Raw genomic sequence first — 20,545 nt, forward strand, 5'->3', positions numbered from 1 at the left:
TCTCTCTCTCTTTAACAGTTTCTGGATAGTAATTTTTTTTAAAAGGCATACAGATTAATTGCCCAAGATTTAAATGCAGTTATATTGCTATACAAATTAAAGTCTATTTTATGATAACATACCAAAGATCAACACTTTAAATAACTGTTTCCTTATTCTTAGATTGAAGTGTTGGAAAATGTCTTTAGAGTAAACTGCTATCCTGGCATTGATATCAGAGAAGACTTAGCTCGAAAATTGAACCTAGAAGAAGACAGAATCCAGGTAATTTTTTAATTTAGTTATTACTTGTGGTAATTAAAATGTTAAGAATAATAAAATAACATATCTGAGATCTGTTTTCTTTTTCCTTAATTTTAGATCTGGTTCCAAAATCGGCGTGCAAAACTGAAAAGATCCCATAGAGAATCACAGTTTCTCATGGCCAAAAAAAATTTCAACACAGATCTCCTGGAACAGATAGAAAACTAAACATGGGGAATTATCTTCCAATTGCGGAATATAAAGAATCAATGGGAATATCAAGTGTTAAAAATGTGACGTTTTCTTTTCTGTGTTTAATCTGAGTATTGTCTTTTTTTTCTGAAAATATATTGTAAATAATTACTATTATAACATGGTACCTATTATACTTGGGCACTTTTAGTTACAATAAAGGCCTTTCCTATATATTTTAATAAACATTTTCAGAAAAAGCCAGCTATTTTTTGTGAGCAAATTTAATCTAATAACTTAGTTTGCTAAAATCAGTAAACTCATGACTAATTGACTCCACAACTGGATTCCATTTACAAAATAATTCAAGTCAAATAATCTGAAGAATGGCACAAAGGTGTGATTTGTTTCAATGTTTCCTTCAACTGCATTTTGAAACATGATTATACTTAAATATATTAGTGTGATTTATTCATGAATCTTTTGTTCCTCTTGATTTCTGGCATAAAGCAGTGAGAATTTCTCACCATATATCAATACAAATCCTTATAGCATTCCAGTTTCAAGTTGTTTTTTTTAAAGCAAAGTTATTATTGCCAAAGTAGAGATGTAAAGTCATGAGTTGTCTTATTCATGCCATTAGTATTACATTGCACAAAAGAACTGAGCTACAAATAAATGCAAATTTTAAAATATTTTTCTAGTCCACTTAATGTTGTGCTTTACTTGCATTCATCAAAGTGAGAATGATCATCTGGCTTGTATCCATTTCCAGTTTAGTGATTTCCAATCACCTGTATATTTTGTTACAAGTAATATGTTGACTGAGGAGGTAAGATAACTCTCCTGCCTTTTGTATATGTTCTGACATTGTCACTGGAAATAATCAGGGCACTTCTGGGCCAAAACTGTATTTTCTTTGTATTTGCCACTGTACCTACCAGTTAAAGACAGGAATAGGATAAGATGCGTCACAAGGGAGTCCTGCCACTGGAGATCTGGGTGTTTATTTTCCAGTTAATTAATGGAAGGCCAAAGTGGGTGTTCTTTTTGATATGAGCTGGAGAACGCTGACTTTGTTTCCTGGAAGCTGTATTTCAAGTTTGCCCATTTGGATTGAATTCTCCCTTGCTTGCCTTTTTTCCTTCCTATTCCTCTGCGCTCTTTTCTCTTCCGGTAATGACCAGAGTAGAATAATTCTTGTTGAATTATTGAATCTATGTCCATTATATATTTTTTTCTTTTCTTTCATTTTTTAATTGCATGGGAAAGACTAGAGGAGTTTGTATCTTATTGCTGAGGAAAAGTAGCATGACTCAGATTTTAGAGCTTTTTAAAAATCATTTACTGAGAACAATCTGGGGTAGAGAGCTCTGTGTCCCAACAACTGGTCAGCAGTAAGCTGTGCTTAACCTGTTTCACTATTTCCGAGATGGAGAGAGAGGAGGAAGAGAAGGGCAGCAGGGAAGTAACTGGAAGACAAGAAGCATTAAATGTTTTCCAAGAAGTCTCTGCTGTCACCCTGTGGGGCCACTTTTTCTAACATAAAGAGCTGCTTTCAGGGCCTCCCTGGTGGCGCAGTGGTTGAGAGTCCGCCTGCCGATGCAGGGGATACGGGTTCGTGCCCCGGTCTGGGAGGATCCCATATGCCGCGGAGCGGCTGGGCCCGTGAGCCATGGCCGCTGAGCCTGCGCGTCCAGAGCCTGTGCTCCGCAACGGGAGAGGCCACAACAGTGAGAGGCCCGCGTACAGTAAAAAAAAAAAAAAAAAAAAAAAGAGCTGCTTTCAGTAGTATTATAAAATTCAAAGCACTATTTATGAACTATATTAGTCACAATTTATCCACCAAGAGCTTTCTTTGCTCTTCATAGGTTCCTATGAAATCATATTAAGGTGGAGGACTAGAAGTCACCAGAAGTGGGTTGGAGGGGAAAGGGTCATGTGATGGGTTAGCTTTTTCAAATAGCCATTTATTTTAATCCCAAAGGTCATGTTTACATACTGTAAACAATTCAAGCAGTACAGAAGTAGAGTAAAACCTCCCTCAAATCTCATCCTTCACAGATAACCATCATTAAACATTTTTGTAGATCTTTCTGTGTATAAAAGCATGTGTATATCTATACATGTATATACACACGTGTATATATTTGTTTTTGCTGTTGTTATTTTTTTAAATGTCATCACACTTGACATTCTGTGCGTCTTTCCAACATCTTGCAGTTTCGGACGTATGGCTCTGTCTCCATTTTAATGTTTGCTTGGCTTAGCAAGTCCTGTGTATAACTAACTATTTCACAATGTTAATATTTAAGTATTTTTGAACTAGTACTTTTCACAAATTGAGATTTTTCAAAGAGTAAAAATCATAGGTTATCTAGAATTTATCTAAAATTAAACCTAACCCCCAAATCTGAGAAGTATGAGGATTCTGTATAAAATTATAGACTTTAGAAAAAAATGAAACAGCATCACAAACATTGATCAACAACTAGAAGTGCGTTTAAACTTTTTTTTTTTTTGGCCACACTGCACGGCATGCGGAATCTCAGTTGCCCCACCAGGGGTCGAACATGCACCCCTTGCAGTGGAAGTGTGGAGTCTTAATCACTGGACTGCCAGGAAGTCCCTAAACTATTTTTTAATTATACAAACTTACCATATCTATAAAAAGTCTGGTGAGGAAAGAAACGTAGTAACTCCAGAATATCATTATCTCATTATTTTCCACTGACAGCTTAATATAACTGATTTATGTGATTCTAAAATCCAATTTTGTATATAAATGAAATAGTGTTTATAACCAGTTATGTATTTATAATTGAAATCATTAATAATAGAAATTATGCATCTATAACAGGAACAAGTAACATTTAGAAGTCAGAAAAAATTAAATATAGAATTTGTAATATTAAAGAAGTAACTACGAATGTAATATGCATATCCTTTTATATTTTCAGATACTAATAACAATATTATTAAATATTGTGAAGTGAGTTCATAATATGTAAGAATATTCAAGAAGTAAGATAATATACAAGATCACTAGAGTATTTCCCCTAAAATCATTTCCAAAAACGTAAAAGATAAAAGGCTGATCTTGTTAAAGGAAATAATGGGTCAGTAACTCTTTTTAACAATTAAAATTGCTAGTAAATTGGAGAGAATATGATGATATTCAAGGGAAAAACTGGACCTCAGCTTTGAGGAAAAATCAAGCAAGATGAAAATGGAAATGAAAACCCCAGATAAAATTATCTTTCCCTCAAAACACGCAGGCTCTCTCTAATCCACAGCTTAACTCTGCTGCTAGTAATTCCAAGCCTTTGTCTCCATTAATGCCTAGGACAAGGTGAACAGTAGTAACAAATCAAACTAATGCAGTCAGGCTAATACCTGGAGCGTCTCTATTATCTGTCGACTGCCTAAATAAGGTTATTTGGTCTCCTGTAATGGCATTTGTCTCTTGTGAAGCCAGCCAGACAAAGCCCGTCACTAACGAGTGCTGGTGGAAACAATGGCTGTGTGTGCTGGTGGTCAACTTTTGAGTTAATCAGTGTTAATAGCTGCTTTCACCCCCTGCATCTTGTCCCACATTTATGGGAGTGGCATAAATCCCCCATTACCAAACCCAACACACAGCATCAACCTGGGCCTTGTGCTTACTTCTAGTCTGTTTGCTGTATGCTAGTCCATTTATTGATACTTGATGTGGAACCCAAATCAAAGTACTACAAATAGTGACTTGCTATCTCCATTTCACTGAGCCCCATAGGACTAAAAGCCCCTCCATGTGCCTTTGGCTAAATTTAATGTTCATCTTGACTGTTCTGTCTCCTGCTGGGGCACCAACCACAGCAGCAGAGCAGCCAAGGCAGCTCTTGGTGGCTCCCACACTCTACATTCCATTAGACTCACCTTTTCCATTTTCCTCCCTCCTATTTTCTTGTTTTCCACCCTTTTCCTTTTTTGCCTGCTAATGCCTTGGTAAGCTTGTTGGTGTCAACAGGCTTTACTGAGTCCAGCAAATGGACTTTCAGCCTAAAAAGTTTATTGCTTACCTTCAGTCTAGTAAAGAGTTACCAACATGTAGGAACTTAGAGTTTGTTCTCTTCCTCCAGGCTTCCATGGGTGGCCTAGTGGGCTATCTCCTTTATTTAGCATTTTATGGCTGGGTGATTTCAGTGAAATAAATGATACCATAGTTTATGTCCTATTTACCACATCGTAAGCTTGAAAAACTATGCACCTGTTATATCTAGAGTTGGTCAGGAAATTGCATAACAATTTGTCATTTTTAGGAGGCCCAACCACTTTGATGGTTATTTATGGATTTGTGTTGTGCCACCAGCACTGCTCTTCCTTGATCTCTCTAGTTCAGTCAAGTCAGTCAATCAAAACATACTCATTGGAGGCAGCCTAGCCCTGTAGTCAAAAATAGGGCTATTGTCTGGTCACCTGGGTTCAAACCCCAGCAGCTATTTGTCTTTGGGCCAGTTACTCAATCTCTTTAAGCCTCAGTTTCCTCATCTATAAAATGGGGATAATAATGGGACCTATTTCATAGAATCATTGGGGGAATTAAGTGAGATAATAGATAAGACTTAGACTAATGCCTGGCACATATAAAACACTCAGTAAATGTTAGCTCTTGTTATAATAATGTGCTAGAGATAATGTGCTAGGGAATATAGAAGTAAAGGCAGTGGTCTAGAACAGTGTTTTCATGTCTGGAACAATATATGGCACATATTAGGTTCTAAATCAATAGTCACAGAGCAAATGAAAACAGTTCTTGGTCTCCAGGAACTCACCATATGGTGGAGAGAAAACCTATTCAACAGTTATTTAACAAATATTTATTCAGTGTCTGCTGTGAGCCAGTCACTGTGTGAGGCTCTAGGGAAGGAGTAGTGAACAAGTCAAACAAGGTCTCCGCTCTTTTAGGACTTAGCATACCCAGTGCCTAGCACAGTCAAGGCAAGTAGTTGGCCCACGATAGATGGTGAATGAGTGAATGAATGAATGACACAGAAAAAGCACAGAGAAGTATATAATTAGGGACTAAATTAACGTGTGTAGATGGTTAGGACTACTGTAAACTATAGGAGGGGAAGGATCAGAGAGATGTATAAAGATCAATCCTCAACTTGTTGCCCCTACTTGGATGCATCTGGGAAAAGGCTAAGGCTTAATGTGGGAAGGAGCTGAGTGTTGGTGGAAGCGTGAGGGAACAACATGTGAGAAGACTCAAAACCTGGACAGCATGAACAGTGGCCTCCTTAGGGTGGCAGGTGCCTATTGGCAGGTCCAACTTCATGGCCGTGGAACCCACGCAGTTACACAGGGCCCTGTGCTCAGAAGGGCCCTGCATTTGGTTTAATGCTCTGCTGTTGCCATTTTGAAATTCTTAAGTTTTTGACCAAGAGGTGCCACATTTGCGTTTTACACTGAGCCCCTAAAATTCTGTAGCTAGTCCTACCTATTGGAGGTAGATACAGAAAAAGGCCAAGGAAGTAAAATTTGATATGGTGGTAAATAGTGAGCCACATTTGACTATTGAACTAGTGTTGCGGCATGGCTTAGGAAGATAGAAGCAGGACGCAGGGAGAAGAAAAAGGCTGGATTGAACGGATCAACCTATCTGCAGTTGCAGTGTGTGCTTTTGAAGTTGTTGAGGGCCTGGATGAGGGTGGGGTGGTGTAGATGGAAAGAAAAGGGGGGATTATAGAGAGAAGGGAACTTTGGCAGGTTTTGAAAACTAAGTATGTGGGAAAAGGAGAGAAGAGTGAATTAAAAGTGCTGCAAGTTTTGGGACGTTTGAAGATTACTAAATATGCGAGAACTGGATCATATTTAGCCCACAACTTACACACTCAGGCAGCGGACTTTACTTACCCACTTTTACTTCCGATGTTATCATGAGAAAATTTTTTTCTTAGCAATTTACAAAGTAATCCCTGCAAATAATTTTGCAAGTAATTATCATCCTACGAGTAATAACAGTAACTCTGCTGACAAAGTTTTCTCATGCTCTACAATTCTTTAATTGCTGCGTGGTTTTCCCACTGTGCTCTAGCTTTCCAAGAGGGTACCAAAGCTTTAAAACATTTGAAAATCATTCTTACTAGGAGATGAACAATAGAGAAAAATGTTAGAAGTATTTTAACAAGGCAAAAGATTCCTGCAAAATTAAAGGAGATCCAAAATGGTTGTGTGTGTGTGTGTGTGCGTGTGTGTGTTAGATATAATAAGCATGGAAATTCAAATTTAGGGAAAATTTTACTTTTTTGATGAGTTATCTCAAAAATTCAAACTGTATTCAGAAAATTAATAACAAAGCTTTTAAGTACCTTTAAAGATGACATTGCTTCTTTGCACTATTACTGCAAAAATGAAAATCTTTTAATTATTGCTTGTTTCACCTCATCCTAACATTGAGTAGAATAACTTTTTTTAACTTTTGCTAATTTCATAGATTAAAATTGGTTTCTCATGATTTTAACTTGATTTTTTGAGGTTTAACTTTTTGTATGTAAACTGATATCTTGTATTTTCTCACTTGGTCAATCCTACTTCACCTATATCTTTCCTAGCAGTCTGTGGTATGTTGAGTCATTGTTCACAATTCTTCATGCCCTCCTTATTTTAAAATTGTTCATCCATATTCTTTGCCATATGGCCTTCCAGTACCACTCATTATTGAGAGCACAATATATTTTCCCATCCCACTGATGTTGGGTTTGGTCATGTGATTTTCTTTAGCCATTGGAATGTAGAGAGAAGTGATACTGTCCCAATTCTAGGATGAGGCTTCAAGAGACAGTATATCTTTCCCCTCGCCTACTTGCCTCCTGCTATTGCTAAGAGAGGAACATACCCAAAGTAGCAGCTACCCCTTTAGGCTGGGCTCCAAATTGAGAGTCGTGAAACAGACCTGAACCCAACCTGCAGTCTGCAACCAAGCCCAGCCAACCTGCCTACATTCTCCCCAGTCCCAGACCTGTGAGAGAGTTTTCAACCACCGAGTTTGAGGGCTTATAAAAACAGCATTACTGTACTAGTACAGAGTCTGATAGCTTTTCTTGTTGATTTGTAGCAGCTAGTTATATAGTAAACATTTGATTACCATATTTTAACTCATAACTTCTTAACACTTGCCCTTTTTGCAGATAGAAATTTAATTTTTTTAGACAAATATCAGTCTTTTCCTTTATGATTTTTTCCACTGCTTTATCTGACACCTTCCCATCCCTGTGATCACCTAGTGTTCTTCTCATTTATTAAGTTATTTCTATGGTTTTTAGATCTCTGTTACTTTTTTTTTAGTCCATAATATATGTTTGCATAATGAATAGAATGAATAGAACAAGCCTCCTCACCAAAGTCATAAAGGTGAAAGATGATGATACTAATAATATAAACAATAATTAATACCACCATTTATTAGGTGCCTGCTATGAACTAAGCAATATGGTATTTCACATGAATTATCTCATTTAATTTTCATAACAGCTCTGCAAGGTAGATATAATGAACCCACTTCAAAAATAAGGAAACCTAACCCAGATATTTTTATTGTGATTTGTTATCCCCATTTTACAGATGAGCAAACTGAGGGATACTGAAAGACTAAATAACTTTCAGGGCCACACGGCTAGCAAGTGGCTTAGACGGGATTCAGGCAGGGCAAGTTCTGTCCAACTCCAGAGTTGCCTCCCCACACTAAGCCTTCCAGCAGACATAGTCACAGTCAGGTGGCAATACCTAGAAAAATACACTGAAATTTTATTTTCTTCCTTTCTTTTTTTTGGGGGGGTGGCAGTATGAAATATGAGTGTTTGATAGCTAAGGTAATCAACATCTCTTAAGTTCCAAGAATCCCTTAGAAATAATACATTCTCCAAATATAAATGGTATTTTGGCTAGAGAATAGGTACATCCTTGTGTGTATAAATATTAAACCTTACAATTTAGATTTAACAAAATCACTAGGTTAAAGTCCTTTTCCCATAAAATAGCCATAAGAAATTTGTAGAAGGAATCCAGATGTACTTATTCATATAGAAGATGCCAGTATTCCACTTACAAAAACCGTGCTAATAGACTTTAAAAAAATAGAATGTCAAAAAAAAGAAGCAAGTTACCAAATATGTATATTATAACATCATTTCTGTAAAATAAATGAAAGTAAACTAAAATAAATCTGAGTGTGTTTAAATGCAGGGACAAGATCTGAAACGATATATAATAAGTTGTTGAAGGTATAACAAGTGGTTAATATGGGGAGAGCATTAAGGGGATGGCCAGGCGCGGGGGTTACTTTTTACTCCTTTATGTGTCTGTGTGTTGTAGGATAAGGATTAGGAGTAGGGGCTCTGAAAGGGATTCGGTTAAAAGCAACACCAGAAAGAGAAAATCTAGAAAATGCAAATCAAAACCACAGTGAAATACCACTTCATACCCATGAGGATAGGTATAATTTTTTTAAAAGTTAGATAATAACAAGTATTAGCAAGGATATAGAGAAATGAGAACCTAAGACATTGCTGGTGGAAATGTAAAATGGAGCAGCAACTTTGGATATCATTTGTCTGTCCCTCAAAAAGTTAAATGTGGAGTTACCATATGACTCATCAATTTTACTCCTTGGTATATACTCAAGAAAACTGAAAACATATGTCCACACAAAAAGTTATACATGAATAATCATAGCAACATTATTCATAGTAGCTAAAAAGTGGAAATCACCCAAATGACAATCAACAGATGAATGGATAAACAAAATGCGGTATAGTCATACAATGGACTCTTATTCAGCCATAAAAAGGAATGAAGTATTGATACATTCTACAACTTTGAAAACATTATCCTAAGTAAAAGAAGCAAAATACAAAAGGCCACATATTGTATGATTCCATTTATATGAAATGTCCAGAATAGGCAAAACCATGGAGACAGAAAGTAGGTTAGTAGTTGCTAGGGGCTGGAAACAGGGATGGGGAATGACTGCTAATGGGTATGGGGTTTTTTGAGGAGTGATGAAAATGTTTTCAAATTAGATGTGCTAATGACTGCATAACCTTGTGAATATACTTTTAAAAACCACTGAATTGTACACTTTTAAAGAATGAATTTTATGGTATGTGAATTATCTCAAATTTAAAAAGAAAAGGAAAAAGAGTCTTGGTAAATTAAAGAACTGATTAAAGGGAAGGGACTAAAAAGTGTGCATGAGCAGCCTTTGGAAAGGCAGTGCTTTGGGGGAGAAAAGGGTAAAAATGAAGGGAGAGGAGATTGTATGGGGAAAAGGAACAGGAGGGAGAAACTTAGGATTCTACAAGACAAAAGAAAAACAAGAATATCTATGTTAATCTATGATAATGAACCTATATATAAGAATCAATGGAGGGCTTCCCTGGTGGCACAGTGGTTGAGATTCCGCCTGGCAATGCAGGAGACACAGGTTTCGAGCCCTGGTCCAGGAAGATCCCACATGCCACGGAGCAACTAAGCCCCTGCACCACAGCTACTGAGCCTGCGCTCTACAGCCTGTGAGCCACAACTACTGAGCCCGTGTGCCACAACTACTGAAGCCCACACGCCTAGAGCCTGTGCTCCACAACAAGAGAAGCCACCACAATGAGAAGCCTGCGCACTGCAACGAAGAGTAGCCCCTGCTCGCCGCAACTAGAGAAAGCCCATGTGCGGCAGCAAAGACCCAATGCAGCCAAAAATAAATAAATTAATTAATTAATTTAAAAAAAAAAGAATCAATGGAAAAAATATATAATGCAGTGATGATAGGAAAATTCATATCACTAACCACATATATCAATAAAAATGAAAGAATGCTAGTAAATTATTTTTCAATCTCGAGTCAGAAAAGAATTTCAGGATAAACAACAACAACAATGAAGTCAAGGACGGAAATAATAAAGGTAAGATAAAAGCAGAAACTAATGAGTAGAGAAGAGGAAAATAACGTATCTAAATAAGTCAATGTCCTGACTTTTGGGGTGGGAAAAGTTAACAAAATAGATAAGCCACTCGCTAGCTTAATCAAGAAAAAAGGGAGAAAACGCAAATATCCAAAATAAGAAATGATACGTGGAAATAGTAATTTAAACAGAAGAAAAAAATTTTTTATATAAATTTATTTATTTAATTTATTTCTGGCTGCTTTGGGTCTTCGTTGCTGCGTGCAGGCTTTCTCTAGTTGCGGTGAGCGGGGCTTACTCTTTGTTGCCGTATGCGGGCTTTTCATTGTGGTGGCTTCTCTAGTGGCGGAGCACAGGCTGTAGGCACGTGGGCTTCAGTAGTTGTGGCACGCGGGCTCAGTAGTGGTGGCTCAGGGCTCTAGAGTGCAGGCTCAGTAGTTGTGGCGCCTGGGCTTAGTTGCTATGCGGCATGTTGGATCTTCCTGGACCAGGGCTCGGACCTGTGTGCCCTGCATTGGCAGGCGGATTCTTAGGCACTGGGCCACCAAGGAAGCCCCAACAGAAGAAAATTTTAAAATCATAAGAGTTTATTTGGTAGACCTTTGAGCAATTACATTTAAAAACATGGACAAAATGGTGAATTTCCTTTTAAAAAAAACCCAGAGTTTACCAAATTTGATTCCTTTAGAGACAGAAATCTTAAATGCACCAATTTCTGTAGAAGAAACAGAACATCATTTCACTAAGAAAAACACCAACTCCATATGGCTTCACAGGGGAATTCTATTGAACCTTCAAAACGTGGTAGTCCCTGGGCTTCCCTGGTGGCGCAGTGGTTGAGAGTCCGCCTGCTGATGCAGGGGACACGGGTTCGTGCCTCGGTCTGGGAGGTTCCTACGTGCCGCGGAGCGGCTGGGTCCGTGAGCCATGGCCGCTGAGCCTGCACGTCCGGAGCCTGTGCTCCGCAACGGAAGAGACCACAACGGTGAGAGGCCCACGTACCGCAAAGAAAACCTGGTAGTCCCAATGCTACATAGATTATTGTAAAATATAGCAAATGAAAGAAAATTTCCAAGTTATTTTTATGCAGCGAATACAACATTGATACCTAAATCAAATGAAGTTGATTTTTAAAAGATAATCAAAAAAAAAAAGAAAAGAAAATCACAAAACTATTATCAATTGTGAGTATTGATGCAAAAATACTAAATAAAATATTAGCAAACAGTATCCAACACCATGTTAAAAAATAATACAGGGCTTCCCCGGTGGCACAGTGGTTGAGAGTCCACCTGTCGATGCAGGGGACACGGGTTCGTGCCCCAGTCCGGGAGGATCCCACATGCCGCGAAGTGTCTGGGCCCGTGAGCCATGGCCTCTGAGCCTGCGTGTCCGGGGCCTGTGCTCCGCAACGGGAGAGGCCACAGCAGTGAGAGGCCCGCGTACCGCAAAAAAAAAAAAAAACCACCATGACCAAGTAGGATTTATTCCAAGAATGCAAGATTGGTTCAACATTTGGAAATTGAATAATACAATATACCATATTAATAGACCTTAGGAGAAAAATCATATAATTTTTATATCCATTGATCCCCAAAAAAGTCTTTATCAAAATTTTACATCTATTCTTGTTTAAAAAAAAAAAAACACTTAGGAAAGTAGAAATTGATGGGTACTTTCTTAACATAATGTATTTTATTTCACTGGGAAACACTAAGGACATTTCCACGAAGATCAGGAATGAGGCAAGAATATGCCTATCTTTATTACCAGAAATACCAACAAGGTTCTTTATGGAGCTAGAAAGTTAATGTTAAAGTTCCTATAGAAAAATAAAAATGAACAATAGTAAGGGAACCACCAAAAGAGAAATCTACAACAGCCCAACTGGACCTAAAGACATTCTATTAAAACTGTAATTTTTAAAATATTCTACTGGCACATGAATAGACAAATTTATGGGATAGGATAGAAAATTCACATATAGACCCAAATGCATATAGAAATTTAATAAATAAAATCATGGGGGCAAAGATGAACTTTTAAATAAATGGTACTGGGAAAACTGGATAGCCATTTGGAAAGAAATTAAATGAAATTTATGTCTCATACCATACACAAATGGGTTTGAGATTGAAATATTAAATATGAGACCACACAAGTACTAGAAGAAAACATTTTAATTTTTTTGAGGAATCTCCGTATTGTTTTCCGTAGTGACTGTACAAATTTACGTTCCCACCAGCAGTGCACCAGGGTTTCCTTTTCTCCACATCTTCACCAGCACTTGTCATTGCTTGTCTTTTTGATAATAGTCATTCTCACAGGTGTGAGGTGGTACGTCACAGTGGTTTTAATTTACATTTCCCTGATGGTTAGTGATGTTGAGCACCTTTTCATGTACCTGCGGCTATCTGTATGTCTTCTTTGGAAAAATGTCTATTCAGTTCCTCTGCCCATTTTTTAATCACATTGTTTGTTTTTTTGCTATTGAGTTGTATGAGTTCTTTATATATTTTGAATATTAACCCCTTATCAGATATATGATTTACAAATATTTTCTCCCATTCAGTAGGTGGCCTTTTCATTTTGTTGAGCGTTTCCTTTGCTGTGCAGAAGCTTTTTACTTGTATTCTCTCGTTTATGTTTGCTTTTGTTGCTTTTGCTTTTGGTGTCAAATCCAAAAAATCATCATCAAGACCAGTGTCAAGGAGCTTAACACCTATGTTTCTTCTAGGAGTTTTATGGTTTCAGTTTTTTGTAAAGTTAAACATATATATATACCATATGACTCGGCTATCCCACTTCTAAGTATTTACCTAAAATACTGTACATGGATATTTATAGAAGTTTTATTCAAAATCAGCAAAAACAATCCAGATCTTTCAATGAGTAAATAGATAAGTAAACTGTGGTGCATCCATACAATAGGATGCTACTGGGCAGTAAAAAGAAACAAACTATTGGTGCACAGAATGACATGGATGAATCTCAAAGACATGCAGAGTGAAAGTAGGTCTCAAAAGGTTATGTGCTCTGTGACTCTATTTATGACAAGACATATTTATCATATGAGGACAAGTCACAACTATAGGGATGGAGAACAGAGTAGTGATGGCTAGAATTTGTGGGTGGGGAGAGCATTTGACTAAAAAGGGGCAGCATGAGGGAATTTGGGGCAGTCATGGAAATGTTCTATCTCTTGACTGTGGTTAAACAGTCTATACATATGTTAAAGCTCATGGAATTATACACCAAAGTTTTTTTTACTAAACAAAATTTTTTTAAAACTGCACTGAGATAACATTTCTTCCTTGTCAGATTAGCAAAAAAATTAAAGTTTGACACAGCATTCTGTTGGCAAGGCTATGGGAAATAGACACATTCATATTTTGCTGGAAGGTATGCAAATTACTAGAACTCATAGAAAGGGAAATTGAACAACATCTAAGCAAATTACATATATGTTTAACATTTGACTCGGCAATGCAACTTCTAGGGATTTACTCTCAAGAAACATTTCCAACAACACAAAAATCCTTATGCATAAGATTATTCACTGAAGCACTATTTGTAATTGCAAAATATTGGAAGCAACCTAAATGCCCACACATAGGAGAGTGGTTGAGTAAACCATAATACATGTACACAGTGGAATATTATGCAGCTGTAAAAAAGATCAACTAGGGCTTCCCTGGTGGCGCAGTGGTTGAGAGTCCGCCTGCTGATGTAGGGGACACGGGTTCATGCCCCGGTCTGGGAAGATCCCACATGCCGCGGAGCGGCTGGGCCCGTGAGCCATGGCCGCTGAGCCTGCACCTCCGGAGCCTGTGCTCCGCCACGGGAGAGGCCACAACAGTGAGAGGTCCACACACCGCAAAAAAAAAAAAAAAAAGATCAACTATCTCTATGAACTGTTAAGAAGTGATGTCCAGGATACATATTACTAAGTGAACAAAGAAAACTGCTAAAGAGTGTCTATAGTGTGAAAAAAAGAAGAAATAAAAACCCACAGATGTATCTACTTATTTTTGAAAAGAGAAACTCAGGAAGGATAAACCAGGAAATGGGATTGGTTACCTTCAGAGTAGGGATGGCTGGAGGGGATGGGAGCATAAGAACAGGGTGGAAGGGACGGGGGGCAGGAGTTAGACTTTCCCGAGTGTACCATCATGTGTGGTTTGACTCTTAGAACTGTATTCATGTTTCACATACTCAAAAATTAAAATCAACAATTTTTTATTGTTGATCAGAGTCCCTTAATTTTGAACGTAAGCAGAAACAACAAACAATGTTATTTCAGATGAATAACGTAAACATACTGAAGTGGGGAAGGGGTAACTTTTGCACACTGTGTTCTGACTATATCCCCTCAGACTAATGATAACTAATTATAAACAAATATTGAACTCTAGTTAGTACACTTGCTTTTTGTAGTTGTATGGATTAGCAATTCTGAAACTATTTTCTATGCATCACAGGTTTAAGCAAGTAAGTATGTGGAGGACAGTGGGAGCTGGGCTTCTCACTGTTGGGAAGGGAGTTATAAGTATGGAAAGGAGGAAGGCTGGAATGAGTTCTGTGGTGTTAGGTTAGAGTCGGAGGCATCAGTGTAGATTCACAGTGTATGAGGGCAGAGCATTTGGGCGTAAGAGCTGTGACACTCCTCCACAGAACAGCTTCCGAGAGCTATGAATGGGAGGGTTGTGCCTGGCCTGGTGTTCATAGAAGCGCCCACCCTGTAGGATTGTAACATGGCCCATCTACATTCCGAGACTGGCCTTCACTATTACATAATAAAGACAATTTTCTGCCAAGAGCACATCTTTTATTCGGAGACTTGGAACAATAACGAAAGAAACAAAGGCCTGTGCGTGAGTCAGTCCTCTTTCTGTTGCAAGAGAAGAGACTGAGCTCAAACTCATTGAAACAATAAGGGGATTGATTAGCACCTATGGTGGGAAGACTAGGAGTGGATCCAGCTTCAGGTCTGTCTGGATCTAGAGGCTTGTATGATGTCATTAGGACTCTCTCTTTCTCTTCACTGCCCAGGCATTCTCTGCTGGGTGGGCCTGATGGAACTGGACAGCACAAGGCTCATCTTGGGCCAGGTTAGCAAGCCCAGTGGAAGAGAGCCTGCCCCTCAGAGTCTGGCAAGGAGGTCCAGGGGGAGACAGGACCACCTTGACTAGCAGCCCCCTAGAACCACAGGGAGTGAGGAAGGGGCTTCCCAAAAGGGAGCACAGAGAGGAGAGGCCAACAAAAAAGTAATGACTCCATTGCTTTTCCTGCCACACCCTGCTTGTAAAGTTCTGACTTCTCTTTGTGCCCACCAGGTAGGACTAGGTGAATTCCTTGAAAACAATAAAAAATAAAACTACCCTAAACCACTTTGCACCAAGGTAAGCTCCTCCAAGGGGCCGCAAGCCCTCGTGGGAGGGCTGGGCTGGGAAGACCTGGGTACATCTTCTTGTGGTGTCCCCCTGACACCACTACATACCATGCCTGGCACAGGAGCTTGCCCTAAGTGTAAGCTCAGAGCGCATTTGTATCATTTTTCCAGTACCTTCCAAGGCTTTGTCCTCCCTGGGGGCTCCAGAGTGAGCTAGTTCTCAGGTAGTAAACGTCTGAGGCAGGTGTCTGAATGTACTTGGTTCAGAACTCTTCCTGGCTCAGTCTCCAAACCCACCTTAAATGAATTTGTTGTAGATACTTCATGTTTAATTTACTAATAGATGAATAAATAATAGTCACCACTGCAGAATTTTCCTAGCTAAAATTCTGGCCATAATAGCTTTGGGTGGAGGTACTTTGGGGTACTAAAGTCCCATCCTTCTGCGAGCCAACACACCTAGGTCTCTCTTGAGGAATATCTTGGTCCAGAGGATCCACGTGGCCTCGCAAGGGGCTGAGAGAGCATTGCTGTACTCAAGGTATCTGTCAGACGTTTGTTCTTGCACTCCCTGCCCCTTGAATGCTCATCAAAAGCCAGTGCTTTAGAATGGGGGTTCTCAAACATGAGTGTGCATGAGAATCATGTAAAATACATATTTAAAATGCAGATTCCTGGCCCCCACTCCTGGAGACTCTGAGGAGCAGGGTCGACCATGTGAGGAGCTTAGGGAAGAGTTATCTCAGCTAGGGACAAGCAAGTGCAAAGGCCCTGAGGCAGGAAAGAGTGCCCTAGGAACTATCAGCAAAGTGAGCCAAAGGAAAAGGGACAAAGGCCAGAACAGGCAGGGCCTTGAGGTTAGGATGAGATTGGGTTTTTATCTAGTGCAACTGGAGGCCTCTGCAGGGTTTAAGTTGGGGGGAACTACAGATCAGATTTTCACTTTAAGAAAATGACTCTGGCTGTTCTATAGAGAATGGATTATTAAAAGGCAGATAGACAGGAGGACCAGACAGGAAGCTTCTGGAGGAGGGGTGCAGGCCAGAAGGGATGATGGTCTGGCAGGGGATGGATATGGAACAAGACAGCAATTGAGGCTGCGAGGATTTTGAGTGCTAACCTCAGTTCTGTTGCATCCTATTGTTCCTGCTTGCATTTTCTTCTATTCCAGTTATTTTATTGCTTACCCCCCATTTTTGTTGTCTCAAAATGAAAATGTCCTTTTTATTATGAAAGTAATATATTCTCAATGTTTAAAATGTAAACAATACAGGAAAGTAAAAAGAAGAAATTAATCGCCAGTAATCCCACCACCCCGTGATACTCCTCTCCTTCCAGACATTCTCCACGTGAATAACATGCACTTTGGACAAGTAGAATCACACCATGCATGCTGCTTCATAATGTGCTTTTCTCTCTGTATAAAAAAAATCACAATTACAGGTGCACAGATGATGTGCATTCGATGGGGGAAGTTGAATCTCACCGGGCCAGATTTCTTTGCTATTTGTACAAACTTCCTAAGTCAAAGAGAGACTTTCAAAAGGTACAGATTTGAGTCTATAAAGTTAGAAAACACAAGTAATTTTCCTAAAAGGCAGGAGAAGGGCTAGGGGATTTAAAAATTAAAATACCAGAAAATATACTCCAAAACAGAGGAGCTGAAACACCAGTGTAGTAATTTCCTCCCAGAAGGGAATGTGATGCCTGGGCAAAATTCCATTGTTTATTTTGCATGGTCTTAACTCAAGCTACACACAAAAAAAACAGAGAACAGTGGCAGGAAGTGCCTTTCTGTGTCCCGGCTGAGATGGGGCTCCCCATGCAAAGCCTCTGGAAGTCTCAGGATTAGCCAAGAATCCTCAGAGCAACTTGCCCAAAACGCTAATTGTATCTGTGTCTCTGTCTTTGATTAGTGGCTTAGTCAACTTTCTAACTCATTATCATCTTAATCATTTTTTCTTTAATGTAATGAGGCTAAGACTTTAGTTTTATTGTTTTATTTTTCCCCAGAGGAAAATAAATACAAACTTGAAGGTATTTTATACACTCTTTATCTTTAGTTATTTAACAACGTTGATGTGGGAATGTTGTCTCCTTTCTCACCTCAGTCATCAAATGGTTGAAATAGAAAGCAAAGGCCTTGGGATACCTGGACTCTGTCCTTAGCTATTAGTTGCTTTCCTCGGGTCAAATATCCATCCTACAGCTCAGCAAAGAAAAGAATCAAAGCAGCGATGTAAACTGGGGTTTTACATTTCAGTGATCTAATGTGATAGAGCAGGACTAGTCAAATGTTAACTGTAGAATACAGGTGGTGGGTATATGGTGTTCACTGTGCATCTAGGTTCTAAGTTATTGCATTACTTACATTACTTGCTTTTATTAGCAGACAGCAAGCCTTAGTGGCAGGCAACTTTTAGAAAAGGATTTACATTTTATGGGAGAGAGAGAGGTAGGGACTCCTTGTCATTTTTCAGAATTTTCTATAGGAGGGCAGATATTGACTGACTGTGTCACTTGATTCCACAATAGGTTGTTGTCCCTTTTCAAGGGTTTTGAGATTTACTTAATGTAGTCAGTGTTTTGTTTATTTGTTTGTTTTTAATTATACAAATAACACACGAACACATTAATATTGAAAAAGTGAACACAATACAGATCAAAGTTTCTTTTGAAATCCTGTCCCCAAATCTCCAGTCTCCTCCACCCCAGCCCCTGCCAAATGAAATCACTTTTTCAGTTTGATATACATGCTTCCAAACCTTTTTCTTATGGATTTTTACACATATATACGTACCCACATAAAATATGTGGTATTGTTTTATTTATTTGTTGGTTTTTATAAATGGTATTCTAACATATTTATCTTTTTATAATTAGGTCCTCCCCTCCCTCATCAATATGTCTTAGAGCTTTTTCTAAGTTCCTTATAGCTCTACCTTGTTAAAACAAACTCATTGCATTGTATACTGTGTATGTTTTTTTTGTTTTGTTTTTTAAGTTTATTTTATTTATTTATTTTTGGCTGCTTTGGGTCTTCGTTGCTGTGCACAGTCTTTCTCTAGTTGCAGCGAGTGGGGGCTACTCTTCGTTGTGGCACGTGGGCTTCTCATTGCGGTGGCTTCTCTTGTTGCAGAGCACGGGCTCTAGGCGCGCAGGCTTCAGTAGTTGTGGCACGCAGGCTCAGTAGTTGTGGCTCACGGGCTCTAGAGCGCAGGCTCAGTAGTTGTGGCGCACGAGCTTAGTTGCTCCGTGGCATGTGGGATATTCCCGGACCAGGACTTGAACCCGTGTCCCCTGCATTGGCAGGCAGATTCTTAACCACTGCGACATCAGGGAAGCCCCCATTGTATGTTTTTAGCCAAGTCTCTATTGGTAGATATTACGGTTGTTTCTGGTTTGTTTTTCTACCATTAAAAGTAATGTTATAGAAACAAAACACATCTACCTGTGCACAAATGTGATTTTTCCCCCAAGGTTAAATATTGGGAAGTAGAATGGCAATGTGGTAGAAATTAGAAATTCATACATTTTAATAGAAATGACCAATTTGCCCTCCAACATGACTTTCAGTGGTCAGCTTCAGCAAATATTTCTTTTTATTGAGCTTTGGGATGGGCTCACCTTAGCCTTCAAACAAAGCAAGGACAGGAGGAATATGACACTAAGTCTTTGCCCTCTAGGAAGGCTTGAGACTCATCTATAGGCCCCCATCTATCAAATTGCAAAATAATTCCAGGAAAGTCAAACCAGAATCTAAAAAGACTGGAAACTTATAGAAGGTGGGTGGATGGGAATGGGATGGAAAGAAGGAGGGAATGGGAGCAGGTAGATGGAACCACAACACTTCTTAGAGTATACCTGTACACTTTTATGGAACCAGGGTAATTGTTCATATACTCCCAGAATAAATAAATCATTCAAATCAACCAGGATGAGAAGAGAACCCCAAACAGAACACCAGCAGCAAGGTATCTAAATGTATTACAAATAAATAATGTAACCACACAGGAGGAGGTAGGGAAGAAAAGACCTAACATAAGTAACTCTGGAAAACAGTATTTTGACTGGCTACTATAAGACTAAATTTGAAAAGGACTATACAGAAAGATCATAGCTTAGTTACTAAATTTGTTTCTCTCTGTGGCTCTCACAAGGGAATGAGTTAGCAATTCTGAAACCATTTTATGTGCACGCTAGTCTGGGTCCAGTTAGGAGACAGAAAGCACACAGAAATTTGAACAAGGAAAGTTTAATGTAAAGTATTATTAACTATAACAAGAGCCTGGGGAAATGAGGAATTGGCTACTAAAAAGTAGAAAGAACTCTAAAGAATACAGGAAGAGCCTGTAACAGGAGCAGCCACTGCCTAGGGCTGAGAAAGACAACCCAAGGAAAAGCCTCCCTCCCAGAGCCGAGATCCAGACCTGATGGAGAGGGCACGGCTATGGCTCACTGAATGGTGGGTGCTGTGTGGTCAGAACTTTCCAGAAATCCATCCATTATGGTGCCAGGAAAACTGTTCATGGGGAAGTGTCTCCCTGGAGGCATTCTGCTATGAAACTGCCCAAAAGGGGTGCCAGGGGAGACTGCTCGGCCATGGAGCTTCTGGCTGCTATGCACTGCAGGAGCCCAGCTGCTAGAATCTGGTATTGGGGAATCTGGTACTGTCTACACAGCAGGATCTGGAAAAGCCATCTATGCTGCAGGAGCTGAGTGATAGGAAAAGCAGCCCACACTGTGGAGCCTGCCAGAAGGAACACACCAGACCAGG

General features: G+C 39.2%; 1 protein-coding gene across 2 annotated transcripts in view; it reads left to right on the forward strand.

Moving 5' to 3' along the window:
• The window catches only part of HESX1 (HESX homeobox 1), a 22,665-nt gene extending 21,976 nt beyond the window's left edge, over positions 1 to 689 (forward strand). For both annotated transcript variants that reach the window (XM_082637680.1, XM_082637679.1), the window contains exons 3-4: positions 163 to 264; positions 361 to 689. In XM_082637680.1, coding sequence (XP_082493806.1) covers positions 163 to 264; positions 361 to 471 — 213 coding nt within the window. In that variant the 3' untranslated portion in view covers positions 472 to 689. The remainder of the gene's footprint in view (positions 1 to 162; positions 265 to 360) is intronic.
• Positions 690 to 20,545: the final 19,856 nt, after the last annotated feature.

The sequence above is a fragment of the Mesoplodon mirus genome (genome assembly GCF_964341445.2).
Source record: "Mesoplodon mirus genome assembly, chromosome: 12".
Lineage (NCBI taxonomy): Eukaryota > Metazoa > Chordata > Mammalia > Artiodactyla > Ziphiidae > Mesoplodon > Mesoplodon mirus.